Source organism: Danio aesculapii, chromosome 22 (genome assembly GCF_903798145.1).
Source record: "Danio aesculapii chromosome 22, fDanAes4.1, whole genome shotgun sequence".
Taxonomy (NCBI): Eukaryota; Metazoa; Chordata; class Actinopteri; order Cypriniformes; family Danionidae; genus Danio; species Danio aesculapii.
The window spans coordinates 3,619,601-3,634,640 of record NC_079456.1 but is presented as its reverse complement, the minus strand read 5'-3'; the positions used below and the strand labels follow the sequence as shown (position 1 = coordinate 3,634,640).

Sequence of the window (15,040 nt, the reverse complement as noted above, 5' to 3'; positions counted from 1 at the left end):
TGTATAAATGCTATACATACTGGCTTACAATTTGAAAATTTACATTTATGAATGTAGTATGTATGTATGTATGTATGTATGTATGTATGTATGTATGTATCTATCTATGTATGTATGTATGTATGTATGTATGTATGTATGTATGTATGTATGTATGTGTGTGTGTGTGTGTGTGTGTGTGTGTGTGTGTGTGTGTGTGTGTGTGTGTGTGTATGGATGGATGTATGTATGTATGTATGTATGTATGTATGTATGTATGTATGTATGTATCTATGTATCTATGTATGTATGTATGTATGTATGTATGTATGTATCTATGTATCTATGTATGTATGTATGTATGTATGTATGTATGTATGTATGTATGTATGTATCTATCTATGTATGTATGTATGTATGTATGTATGTATGTATGTATGTATGTATGTATGTATGTATGTATGTATGTATGTATGTATGTATGTATGTATGTATGTATGTATGTATGTATGTATGTATCTATCTATCTATCTATCTATCTATCTATCTATCTATCTATCTATCTATCTATCTATCTATCTATCTATCTATCTATCTATCTATCTATCTATCTATCTATCTATCTATCTATCTATCTATCTATCTATCTATCTATCTATCTATCTATCTATCTATCGAGCATGACATCAAAATAACACTAATGAGCCAAGCCCCGCTGCCATCCAATCAGACCACGGCATTCAAATCCACCGCCTATCAGCGTCTAGAAGAGAGTTGCCTCATTAACTATTCATGACATGCCAATGTTGTTCCAGCTCACGCGGACGAGAGGAGAAAAACACACTGGAAACGAGTGAAGATTTTACACATGGCGACGGCGATTTACCTCGAACATTATCTCGACAGTGAGTAGAAATCATTTCGACACACTTACAGTGGATTTCGGCTGTCTTTCAGACGGAATGAGGGTTTTTAATCGACGGAGGATGTTGTTTTGGTGGCTAATGTCAAATTAGCATTAGCGAGCTAATAAGACGGCAGCGTATAAAGCATAATTTCTGATATATATTTAAAGATACATCTATCTTATCATTTTATTTTGCTGTTAAAGTCACCATATATACATCCATCATGAAAATACGTAAATACGTGACAGAAAGTAGTTAGCCAGCATGCTAACAACATGCTACGTAAACAAACCCATGTTTACGTCGTGAACGAGACTTTGTAAATGTAAACGTAAAGGATATGCGTATTTAATCCAGTATTTGTACAGTAAATGTGTGTTTTCTGTCCTCAAATAAACCGAGAACTGAGTCTAGAACTTTGCTTTTGTATGTAAACAGCAGATTACTTATGATTTGATTTCAAAATACGTGACAAAATGAGTATTAGGTAATATTATTTTAGATTACACGTTTAGGAGATAATCCGACTACTTTTAGATAAATTTTGTGCCTTGATGTCGCATATTTTTAAGTAGTGGTATGTTATTGAGGTGACGTTGGTTTTATATTTGCACATTCGGACTTTCGTGTTTAATAAGATAGTAAAGTAGAATTTTAAAAAGCTAAAACAGATTAATTATCACGACGTATTGTTATGAAAACAACCTACATTATATTTGAGACTGTAGGCGTTAAAAACCGCTGATAAACACACTACTTATCTTTACGGGAGGTTGTGACGTCATAATTTATGTGAGGAACGGTCGACAAAATAACTGTTAACATAACAATTTTGTATTCTTAATAAAATAAAAGAGGTGCACTTTAAAAATGGCACGATATTTACACCTGTAATGCACTCTTGTCTAAATATTGGGATGTTACTGATATTTGCTCCTTTTGTAAAAACCGAGTGTGCAGAAATTTGTCACTTGTTTTTTCATGTAATATATTATCAGTGTTTTGGAAAGATTTGAGTTTATATTGCTTTGTCAAGGTTAATATGAATTATAATTTGCACCTTAAGGATGTTGTTTGTTATTTTGAAAACCAAAACAAGTCGTTAGAAAATACTGTGAACTTTATTATACTTGCTGGGTAATTTTATGTTCACAAACAGAGGTTTCTTAAAAAAACACCTCTTATAGACTTTTTAATGTGAAATTGAACATTTAATTAATTAATTCAGATTAGTGGATAATATGAAATGTGCTTCTTTTTTGGAAAAAAATATGATGAGATCTTTCATGCTACCTGAATTTTATTTTATTTATTTAATAGATTTATTTTACTGCACTTTTTAATATTTTTTTTATTGCAATATTTTTTTATGTATTTATTTTTTTTCGTTTTGCTCTTCTTCTTGTTTACTCAATGTGGATATTGTTTAAAATAACTATTCTCTTTTACTGTATTCTTTATACACTACCTGACACTACCTGAGTTTTAGGAACAGAAAATAATAACTTGACTTCTAGTTGATCATTTGGTATTAGAAGTGGCTTTTATGAGTGGTAACGGCCTCTAGATGACGCTTATTTTACCACAATAAAATATGATCATGTCTTGATTTTGAATGATTTCATTAGGACAGTGCGGTCTGACTTTGCTTAGTGAAAAGTCTTGTCAATAAACCTTCAACAATGTCCAGTATAGAATATGTGGTCATGCTGCAGTAGAAACAGAATGAATATTGTGTCTGACTCCATCATGAGCTTGGAGGACTGCATCCATACATCTCTGCAATGACTCAAATCACTGATTAATAAAGTCATCTGGAATGGCAAAGAAAGCGTTCCTGCAGGACTCCCAGAGTTCATCAAGATTATGTGGATTTATCTTCAATGCCTCCTTCATCTTACCCCAGACATGCTCAATAATGTTCATGTCTGGTGACTGGGCTGTCCAATCCTGGAGCACCTTGACCTTCTTTGCTTTTCTTGAAATAAAAAAAAATGTTACAGCGTTTTAGTCATACTCCAATAACATGTAATGTAATCAATCAAAAAGTAGCTGTAGTTTACTCTAATTACCTGTACTGGATTTTGTAATTTGATTACTGACTGAATGCCGTCTGCTTTTCTGATCTCAGGTATTGAAAATCTGCCCTGTGAGCTGCAGAGAAACTTCACCCTGATGCGGGAGCTAGACAACAGAGCCGAAGGTAAGTCTCCACTGCGCATTATCTAGGGGATACTACTGGCCAGTCAGCAGGGGTTTTTAAAAGCACTGTTTTTTACAAGCTATAATTATTAGATATTTATATATTTGATTATTACTGTGGTCTGTCCTGCTATTTAAATAATGCATTTGAATTTTTTTATATTCATGTTTAACTTAATATTTGATTCAAATATCTGACAAGATATAAAAATATTATTAGGGTTGTAATTAATTTGATGACTGATATTGTTTACTGAATTACATATATTTTCTATGGCATATATATATACAGTTGAAGTCAGAATTATTAACCCTTGTTTATTTTAATGCCCAATTTCTGTTTCACGGAGAGCAGATTTCTTCAACACATTTCTAATCATAATAGTTTTAATAACTCATCTCTAATAACTGATTTATTTTATCTTTGTCATGATGACAGTAAATAATATTTAACTAGATATTCTTCAAGACACTTCTATACAGCTTAAAGTGACATTTAAAGGCTTAACTAGGGTAATTAGGTTAACTAGGCAGGTTAGGGTAATTAGGCAAGTTATTGTAAAATGATGGTTTGTTCTGTAGACTATCAGAAAAATTAGCTTAAAGGGGCTAATAATATTACCTTAAAATGATTAAAAACTGCTTTTATTCTAGTCAAAATTTTAAAAAGAAAAAAAATTCAAGGGGGGCTAATAATTCTGACTTCAACTCTCTCTCTCTCTCTCTCTCTCTCTCTCTCTCTATATATATATATATATATATATATATATATATATGTATATATGTAAGTCTTTTGTTATTGATATTTAATACATTTTGGTAAACACTTTTGGTCATTTTCGTGAATTGTCAAAAACACAATAAAAAAGATCCTGTAATTATTATATATTTGATTATTAATGTGGGTCATTCTGCAATTAAAATGCTGTTTAAATGATTAATATTGAAGTTTCACTTAATATTCGATTCAAATATTAGACGAGATATTAAAATATTATGCAGAATTTAAAAAACTCATTGTAATTAATTTTAGATTTGATGACTTATGTTATTTACTGAATTACATGCATCTAAATTTATATTTATATATATATATATATATACATATATATATATATATATATATATATATATATATATATATATATATATATATATATATATATACATATATATAAATATATATATATATATATATATATATATATATATATATATATATATATATATATATATATATATATACATATATATATATATATATACATACATATATATATATATATATATATATATATATATATATATTATTTTTTAAATATATATATATATTTATATTAGGGGTGTCAAAATTAATTGTTTCTTCGGTGCACCGCGAGGCAGATGCGAACAATTCGTTATCGGTTCAGTAATAATCATAACCCGTTATTATATACTGATGTCATTTATCTCATATGCGCTGTGTTGCTGTAGCTATGGCGAGGGAAGCGAGTATTTACAACGCTACAACTACTTAAACACAGAAACTGCACAATTTCACTGCGTGTGTGTTTGCTGGACAGTCTTTCACTGACACTGAACAGCAGAAGCCCCTATTTCACTGCGATTGAAAGAATGAAAGTCAACTCCATTTCTCTCTCTCACTGTGGTCCATTTGACTAGCTGTGTGACTTTTCCTCTTCTCTTGGCTGTTATACTTCTGGATACAGACACGAGCGCGTGAGTTTTTTTCCACCGCGTCTATTATGGATCAACTGTGATCGCCGCTGCAGTGTTGCCAGATGTAGCTGACTGATTCCAGCCTAAAAACTATCCAAAACCTGCCGAAATGCCTATCCAAAAACGGCCCAATCTGGCAACACTGCGCCGCTGCAGTTTATCAGTGTCACTCATCAGTGAACAGCGCCTGTGAAATCGAATATCAAATTGTGTATGGAAAGCATCGTCAATGCACTGAGTTACCGAATTGAACCGAATCGATGGCATGATAATCGTAACCGAACCGTGAGACCAGTGTAGGTTCACACCTCTAATTTCTATATTTTTATATTTATGTATCTGATCATGAACCATTGTACATAAAAATGCATTTAATTATGCATTCAAATGATTAATATTCAATTAAAATATTTCACATTGCATGTATTTTATATTCCAGGCATGTTGTAAATTGCATACATGATCATATTGTATCATAATATTAATACTGGAATAAAAGGCTCACATTATATATTGAATAAATATTGCTATTATAATAATATTGATATTAATGATGCATTCAGATTATTAATATTATTTTACTTACTATCAAATAATATTAAATGATTATAATTATTGTAAATAAGAAATATATTTTGTCATTAATATATATTTATATTAAAATTATATATTTAAATAATAAAAAATCATATATTTTGATCATGACAACATATATTGATTGTTCACAATTCATTGATTCTCCTCATATTTTAAATATTTTTACATTTAGTCATTTAGCAGGCTTAACCAAACCAATTTAACATATATAATATATTAATACATTAATAGGTCTAATTAATTATATATTTTGATCACTAGCATGGACTGAAATGATATATCTAATTATTTATCTTTCATTCATTTTCTTTTTGGCTTAGTCACTTTATTAATCTGAGGTGGCCACAGCGGAATGAACCGCCAACTCATCCAGCATATGTTTTACGTAGCTGATGCCCTTCCATCACTGGGATACCTTATTTGATCAATAATGTTGTAGATTTTAGGAATTGTTTGTCTTTGTTTATCGTCCTTTTTACAGAGAAGAAATGTGAAATCGATAAACTGGCGGAGGAATACATCGCTAACGTGCGCAATTTGGCCCCGGATCAGAGAGTGGAGCATCTGCAGAAGATTCAGAACGGCTTCAGCAAATGCAAAGAGTACAGTGACGATAAAGTGCAGCTCGCCATGCAGACATACGAGATGGTCAGTGCTGGATCTAGAAAAAACTTCTGAAACACTTAAGAGCAATTCCATACAAATCTCAACCTTGCCATTAAAAAAAGCTTGTATTTTACAGTACTTTAAAAATACTCAAAAATGTCTGTCAGTGTTTTCAAACTTATATTTGATTTACCAAAGTCACACAAGTGGCAATTTCACTACTATAACAAAGAGGTCACGTTCATAATCAAGCTTTTCCCTCATAACTGCAAAATAAAATAAAAGTCAGTCATGCTTGTTCTATAGCGAGCCAACACTTATGCTTTTGATAATTAATGTTTCTTTTGGGTTGTGCAGTTTAATTGACAGAATTTCTACAAAGTATTTTGTATACTGTAAACTTTCATACCTTTTTGGTCACATCCATAAGGCATGTTCATTTTCCTCATTTAAAATATAAAAGATGTTTACAGATTGATATGTTTCTGATCCCATAACTCTGTGGTTAGATGCTTTGGAAAATATAAACAGATTTCCATAATAACTTTAACATAGACTTGCCCTGTGAGTTTATGTTTTGCCACGTTCATAACGCTGAAATTGCTCATATGTAGTCATATAAAGAAATATAAATAAATGGATGTGTGTTTTTAAAATGTGAAATATTTAAATTAATATACATTTATTAAAGTACGAACAGTAGTTTTTATATATAATATTTATAATATAGGCGACGCTGTGGCACTAGGTAGTGCTGTCGCCTCACAGCAAGAAGGTCGCTGGTTCGAGCCTCGGCTGGGTCAGTTGGCATTTCTGTGTGGAGTTTGCATGTTCTCCCTGTGTTCGCGTGGGTTTCCTCTGGGTGATCCGGTTTCCCCCACAGTCCAAAGACATGCGGTACAGGTGAATTGGTTAGACTGAATTGTCCGTAGTGTATGAGTGTGTGGGTGTTTTCCAGAGATGGGTTGCGGCTGGAAAGGCATCCGCTGCGTAAAAACGTGCTGGATAAGTTGGCGGTTCATTCCGCTGTGGCGACCCTGGATTAATAAAGAGACTAAGCCCAAAAAAAAAGAATGAATTTATATTATAAAGATATTTAAATGCAAGGAGTCTAATTTGCCTTTAAAGTTGAAATGTAAAACACTGTGAATACAAGTTTCTGAACGATTTGTCAGAAATGTATTCATTTATTCGTTTTCTTTTGGGCTTAGTCCCTTTATTAATCTGGGGTCGCCACAGCGGAATGAACCGCCAACTTATCCAGCAAGTTTTTACGCAGCGGATGCCCTTCCAGCCGCAACCCATCTCTGGGAAACATCCACACACTCATTCATTCACACTCATACACTACGGACAATTCAGCCTGTCCAATTCACCTGTACCGCATGTCTTTGATCTGTGGGGGAAACGGGAGGAAACCCACGCGAACGCAGGGAGAACATGCAAACTTCCACACAGAAATGCCAACTGACCCAGCCAAGGCTCAAACCAGCGACCTTCTTGCTGTGAGGCGACAGCACTACCTACTGCGCCACTGCGTCGCCTTGTCAGAAATTATGCTAATTAAATTTCATTCATAAATAAAAGGTTTTCTAAAATCGTGGAGCAGAATTGATCCGGTTTTCTTTTTGTGTTCATTACAAAATCTCCATTTCTACAGATTTTATTAAAGATCTGCTTATATTTTTATTTAAAATAACTAGGTGGACAAGCACATCAGAAGACTGGATGCTGATCTGGCTCGCTTTGAGAACGAGCTGAAGGAGAAGCTGGATGTTAGCGGCTACGAGAGTCCAGACAGCAGAACGCACAAGAGTAAGACATTAGACTTTACATTATATATTGCACAATACATAACATTAACATATACGGCTGTCTGGAATACTTGCTTCTGATTGGTCAGTTGACATTCCAAGGTATGGTTTTCCCAGATAACAACCACTAAATAACACAGACGGGAACTTCCAATACAGAATACGTTCACGTTTATATACTTACATCTAAATATGTTTTTTAGCGCCATCTAGTGAATGAATAAAACATAGGTGTGTGTATACGCCATTTAACCGGTTTAGTTTCTGTCACCTTTGCGTTTTTAACAGTTTGGTGCCATCTTGTGTCTGAATAATGCCCAGGTTAGTGTATACTCCATCAGTTGTTTTCATCTCAGTCAGATTTGCGTTTTTAACAGTTTGTCGCCATCTAGTTTGTGAATAATGCCCAGGTTAGTGTATACTCCATCAGCTGTTTTCATTTCAGTCAGATTTGCGTTTTTTACAGTTTGGTGCCATCTAGTTTGTGAATAATGCGTAGGTTAGTGTATACTCCATCAGCTGTTTTCGTGTCTGTCAGCTTTGTATTTTTGACTATTTGGCGCCATCTAGTTTGTGAATAATGTGTAGGTTAGTGTATACTCCATCAGCTGTTTTCGTGTCTGTCAGCTTTGTATTTTTGACTATTTGGCGCCATCTAGTTTGTGAATAATGCGTAGGTTAGTATATACTCCATCAGCTGTTTTCGTGTCTGTCAGCTTTGTATTTTTGACTATTTGGCGCCATCTAGTTTGTGAATAATGCGTAGGTTAGTGTATACTCCATCAGCTGTTTTCGTTTCTGTCAGCTTTGCGTTTTTAACAGTTTGGTGCCATCTTGTGTCTGAATAATGCACAGGTTAGTGTATAATCCATCAGCTGTTTTCGTTTCTGTCACCTTTGCGTTTTTGACTGTTTGCTGCCAACTTGTGTCTGAATAATGCACAGGTTAGTGTATACTCCATCAGCTGTTTTAGTTTCAGTCAAATTTGTGTTTTTAAAAGTTTGGCGCCATCTTGTGTCTGAATAATGCGTAGGTTAGTGTATACTCCATCAGCTGTTTTCATTTCTGTCAGATATGCGTTTTTGATTGTTTGCCGCCAACTTGTGTCTGAATAATGCGTAGGTTAGCATATACTCCATCAGCTGTTTTCGTTTTTGACTGTTTGCCGCCATCTTGTGTCTGAATAATGCATAGGTTAGTGTATACTCCATCAGCTGTTTTCGTTAATGTCAGCTTTGTATTTTTGACTATTTGGCGCCATCTTGTGTCTGAATATTGCGCAGGTTAGTGTATACTCCATCTGTTTTCGTTACTGTCAGCTTTGTGTTTTTAACAGTTTGGCACCCTCTAGTGTTTGAATAATGCACAGGTTAGTGTATACTCCATCAGCTGTTTTCGTTTCTGTCAGCTTTGCGTTTTTAACAGTTTGGTGCCATCTAGTGTTTGAATAATGCACAGGTTAGTGTATACTCCATGCCTGTTTGGCACCATCTTAATATTGAGTATGACTTTTTACCCATATTTGAGCAGCCGTACATTATACTTTAATGATGCATGAAGAAAGTAAACCCAAACACTGTTCTTCACAGAGGTCACTGGCAGAGGAAACCTGAAGGAGAAACGGCGTCCCAAAGGAAGAGGACGGAAATCTTCAGACGACGAATCGCCGCGGAAAAAGAAAATGAAAAACAGGTTGGCGTCAAAAAGCACATAGAAAATGATGACAACAAATATTTTGAAGTGATGTTTAATCTTTGTTTTCTTTGTTTTCTAAAGTCCTGAGTTCCCAGAATCCATCTTACCGGTTCATCCGTCAGACGTTTTAGACATGCCTGTCGACCCCAATGAACCTACGTACTGCCTGTGTCACCAAGTGTCATACGGAGAAATGATTGGATGCGACAACCCGGATGTAAGAGCGCAATCAGATGCTTATAGAGGGATAGTTCACTCAAAAATGCACATTTACTTCAAAATCGTAGAGTTTCTTTCTTCTGTTCAAAACGAAACTATATTCTAAATAGGTGTGATGATTCCTGCAATTCCATTAACATGAATCAAAAAGTACTGATTTCAATGCAAGTGCTTTTTGACTTTCACTTTCAAATGTACTTTCACTTTCAAATTTGCGATGGCTTTGCAGGGAGTTTTATTGAACATATTTAAAAATGTGTAATATGTGCACAAATATTCAACATTTATCTTAAAGTATTTCTACATATTCCATATATCAGAATACTCGTCACATATGTTAAAATATATTAACTGTACTTTCATATACAGTATATGTTCATATCAATCACAGTTTATTAGATAATTAATCATCTACATACAAGAGACAAACTCCATGAAATTATCCTTAACGTTGGTAACAATGTTTTGTTAGATAGTGTTGGTTGTAACAATACTAATTGTAAAATCTTTATATAATCTGCATCTCTGATATACTTTTTCCCTCACCATGAAAACAGCCATAGAAGCTGCCAAGGTGTTAAACACAAACAAACAAATAGGTCATTAATCTTTAGCCAGTGTTCGTAATCATGACATTCCTTTTCTAAAAAAAAGAGCAAAAACAGAAGTCAATGGCTACTGGTTTCCAACATTCTTCAAAATATCTTCTTTTGCATTCAACAGAAGAAAGAAACTCATGTTTAGACTGAATTAACATTGTGGGGTGAACTGTTTGTTGTTCTCGGTTTTTCCTTGATGCTTTTATTTAACAAACGTTCTTTTCTTAACAGTGTCCCATTGAGTGGTTTCACTTCGCCTGCGTCGATCTGACAACAAAACCCAAAGGGAAATGGTACGTTTGTCTTTTTAAATGGTTTCTGTTGGCTCTTGATAAGTCTAGAATTTTAAAGTCATTACTTACCTACTAAGGCAAAGTTGACTACATGAACACTAAAACTCGGAAAACAGCCATTAAAGTTTGTTTGTACACCAGCCAGTCTGTCATGTTGTGGGTAGCTTAGTGGGTTTTGTTTCTCTGAAACATGATAAAATTCAACCAGGAGGCTTGAAACCCATTTTAGACCTTAAAGGGGCAGTTCACCCAAAAATGAAAAAATACCCAGTATTTATTCAACCTCAAATGGTTGTAAAGTTTTGAGTTTCTTCCACTGTTGAACACAAAGTATTTTGAAGGCAGATAGAAACCTGTAAGCATTGTTTTCCATAGTAGGAAAAACAAATGGAAATGAAAGTAAATGATGACATAGTTTTCATTTTTGGGGTGAACTATCCCTTTAATTTGGTTTTGAACAGATGTGTAGTGTGTACACTTTACCTTTGGATGGCAGTGTTGAGTTCAAGGCACAATATGTATGATTTTTATAATTAAAATATCCAAAAAACAGTGTTATATATTAAGCTTATGTACTTGCATCATCCCAAATTGTGTCAAAGAATGTTCAAATCCAAAGAAATGAGCAGTTTTAACTAGTGTTTGGAGCATGTGCTTGTGTGTTCATGTTAATTACTTCACACACTTGATTTAATAGTTTGATTTTCTAGAAAACGGAAAGAGCAGCGAGGCTTTAAAATGTTGTGTTTTAATAAAGTGCACAGAGCAGCATTATAACAGAAGCCTAAAATGTGTTTAGACTGATAAGACAGAGCCGCTGCTTCTTCATGTGATCACGAGTTGGAACTGCTGGACTGTGGCATAACAAAAGCTGCGCTGTTTTACTGCCCAAAATGATTTCTGCAGGTGTCCAGTAGGACGATGAAGACCACAACTCCCATGATTCCACATTATGCCTTTGTTTGTTGAGAACGCACGCCATCTAGTGGAGAAAATACATATTGTGCCTTTAAAAAGTCTTTAAAGGGTCACGAAACACCAGAACACATGTTTTGAGCTGCCGACAGTCATATATGTGCTCCACGCTGCTATAAACACTATTAGGACACAAATATCTCAGTAAAAAGTGAAAATTGGTTGTTTTTGCGTTATTTCGAGCAAATTCGTTCTTCCGGTTTGAAATGAATTTTTGAAGCTGCGTCACAGCGATTAGATACTTGTGTGTATTCCAGCATAGAGACTGGCTGTCTGTACCTGCGAGTACACCGTGACATCTCTGAGTGTGCAGCATTAATTCATGAGAAAGACTTCAAACCAATCAGCGCGCTCTATTGTGTATGATGTGCAGCTTCGTTAATATGCATGATAGCTTCGAAGACTGTTTGTACCTGTTACAGAGTTCAGACGGCAGAGAGATGCCATGTTGTGCAAGTGGAAGAACAAGAATTTGGAGACACAGGTCATCTGTGTTTTGTTTATAAATGTGCTGCAACAAAGGTTTTGTTTTCATTTCCCGCTATGAGAGTGCAGCTGGACTCACGTGTGGATTACAGTGCACGTGACAGAAATACGTGTCTAAGGAACATGTTTTACCCGAGAGCTTTTCTCATCTGGAAATGGTGAAATCCCGATTTGCTGCTCGTCTCCTTTTAAAAATGACACCGCTCCAGTTGGTGTTGATTGTCCTGTCTCTACAGATTTGGTAGGTAGCGATCAGTGTCTTTGTTTGTTTATTCAGAGGCAAAGTTAGTTGGTATCGTCAGCAGTACTCTTTCATTTTTTGAAGACAGACCTTAGTCAAAATGATTTAGTTACTCAGTTTACAGTACATTAACATCACTACAATATTGTGGACTGAAAGATCTGCTGTAAATGCTGCTCTCCGAGTGTAAACACGTAAACACCGCAATCAAACTATTACCATCGTGTAGGGTTTTCGCAGCATTTTGTGTCAGGATAGTCTATACACAGCTTTCTGACGCTACCTGCCCAGTGCATCCAAGTTACTAAGAAAAGGATTTTTTCGTATACCACAAACATTCCATTACTGCAGTTAAAGTCGACAAATTAGTCATTTGGGAAATTATTCGATTACTGATATCCATGTAACTGTCTTTCTCCTCTTCGTCTGTGTTTGTTTTGCCTCTGAAAATCAGCGCGTGACCAAACGGAAACTCCCATTTTTATGCACCTTCGCTCTTTCCCTCCCCTGACACTCCCACCTAAACAGAGCTGGACACTCCCACTTTCCTGACTTTTTGTTTTCAAACTGGAGGTGTGAAAACATCCGCCTGGTGGGGGGGGGGGGTTGTTCCATGGCCCTTTAAATTCCCTCTGACACCTGTGATAAATGCAGAATCTTCAACATCGACGTTTTAAACCTAAGCGTTTCTTCTTTTATTTTCTAGGTTTTGTCCGCGATGCACTCAGGACCGAAAGAAGAAATGAGATGCACCTTTGTAACATTGAGAGATTACATTTCTATATCTATATATGTATATGTATTTTGTCTAAGTGGTAAAATAGGATTATATATATATAAATATATATATTCCCTTATATGACCATGATGAAATACGTGAGGGTCGCAAGAAAAACAAAGTTTTTATTTTTCAAAGTACTTGAAATGTTTCCATTTGTTTCATGATGTGTCGTCAAATGTCTTTTTCAGGCAATTTAGAATATATTATATATGACATATATACATATATATTTTTCTTTTTACTTACTGATTAGTATGTATTTTCGTTTTTACAAAGCTTCAAGCATCCACTTGTGTGCTTCTTGTGCTCATGAAATGTTTTAGCGTGGATCTCTTGAGATGACGATTTTGCTGCACTTAAAGTAATGCGACTACTTTTCCTTTTGTTAGATTTGCTTTCGAACTCTTCCTGTTGTTCGAGCAAAGCGAAACTTTTAAAGCGCGAGATATTTTATTGTTCCTAATTATGTAAATGCAGAAAATTACCTAAAATGGTGGGGTATAAATGGCATCGTTTGAGGCTTTTTTCCATTTGAGTTTGACAATCGAATCCTGCGTCATTCCTTGTTTTTGTTCACAGGAAACGTTTTTTGTGTGGAAGGCCATCAGTTCCAGAAGTCTGTAAAGAAACACAATGTGTTGATGTTGTTATTGTGACTACCAATTAACAATCCATTTAACTAGTCAACATTTTGAGTCACTCAAAACATTTAATTCAAGAGTTCCTCAAAACTAAACATTTTAAATACTTATTCTTTCCAGATAAAAAAAATACTATGGTCAACTATGGTATTTACTAGAGTGTTTCCAACCCTTAATTCAATTAATCTGATTATTCCACAGTCGCTACAGTATAGTACATAAACAACAGTACAGTAACATAAACAAAAATGACCCAATTCTGCAGTTTCCTATGTTGTGGTGATTCTACAGTTGCTATGGTAACACAAAAACTAAAGTAATACAAACAAATGACCCAATACTTTAGTTTCCAGTGTTGTGGTGATTCTACAGTTGCTGTGGTAACACAACAACTAAAGTAATACAAACATATGACCCAATACTGTAGTTTCCTATGTTGTGGCTATTCTGCAGTTGCTATGGAAACACAGCAACTGCAATAATATAAACAAAAATGACCCAATACTGTAGTTTCCTATGTTGTGGTGATTCTACAGTTGCTATGGTAACGCAAAATCTACATTAATATACACAAATGACCCAGTACTGCAGTTTCCTTTGTTGTGGTGATTTCTACAGTTGTTATGGTAACACAACACTTAAAGTAATACAAACAAATGACCCAATACTGTAGTTTCCAGTGTTGTGGTGATTCTACAATTGCTGTGGTAACACAACAACTAAAGTAATGCAAACAAATGACCCAATACTGTAGTTTCCTATGTAGTGGTGATTCTACAGTTGCTATGGAAACACAGCAACTGCAGTAATATAAACAAAAATGACCCAATTCTGTAGTTACCTATGTTGTGGTGATTCTACAGTTGCTATGGTAACACAACAACTAAAGTAATGCAAACAAATGACCCAATACTGTAGTTTCCAGTGTTGTGGTGATTCTACAGTTGCTGTTGTAACACAACAACTAAAGTAATGCAAACAAATGACCCAATACTGTAGTTTCCTATGTTGTGGCTATTCTACAGTTGCTATGGTAACAAAACATCTACAGTAATATACGCAAATGACCCAATCCTGTAGTTTCCCATGTTGTGGCTATTCTACAGTTGCTATGGTAACAAAACATCTACAGTAATATACACAAATGACCCAATACTGTAGTTTCCTATGTTGTGGCGATTCTACAGTTGCTATGGAAACACAACAACTAAAGTAATATAAACAAAAATGACTCAATTCTGTAGTTTCCTATGTTGTGGTGATTCTACAGTTGCTGTGGTAACAC

At 34.7% G+C, this 15,040-nt stretch overlaps 2 protein-coding genes across 2 annotated transcripts in view; one reads left to right on the top strand and one right to left on the bottom strand.

Annotated features, from left to right (window-relative positions):
* The first annotated feature begins 782 nt into the window (after nt 1-782).
* ing5a (inhibitor of growth family, member 5a) overlaps nt 783-15,040 on the top strand; it is a 15,131-nt gene continuing 873 nt past the window's right edge. Inside the window, exons 1-8 of the mRNA XM_056447596.1 lie at nt 783-884; nt 3,019-3,090; nt 5,887-6,053; nt 7,715-7,826; nt 9,415-9,517; nt 9,602-9,737; nt 10,570-10,631; nt 13,040-15,040. The exon at nt 13,040-15,040 is cut by the window's right edge and continues 873 nt beyond it. Of these exons, the coding sequence (XP_056303571.1) occupies nt 848-884; nt 3,019-3,090; nt 5,887-6,053; nt 7,715-7,826; nt 9,415-9,517; nt 9,602-9,737; nt 10,570-10,631; nt 13,040-13,079 (729 nt within the window). The 5' untranslated portion in view covers nt 783-847 and the 3' untranslated portion in view covers nt 13,080-15,040. The remainder of the gene's footprint in view (nt 885-3,018; nt 3,091-5,886; nt 6,054-7,714; nt 7,827-9,414; nt 9,518-9,601; nt 9,738-10,569; nt 10,632-13,039) is intronic.
* Nucleotides 13,643-15,040, bottom strand: part of cep19 (centrosomal protein 19) — an 11,084-nt gene continuing 9,686 nt past the window's right edge. The window contains exon 3 of the mRNA XM_056447597.1: nt 13,643-13,732. The gene's annotated coding sequence lies outside the window, so the exon portion shown is untranslated. The remainder of the gene's footprint in view (nt 13,733-15,040) is intronic.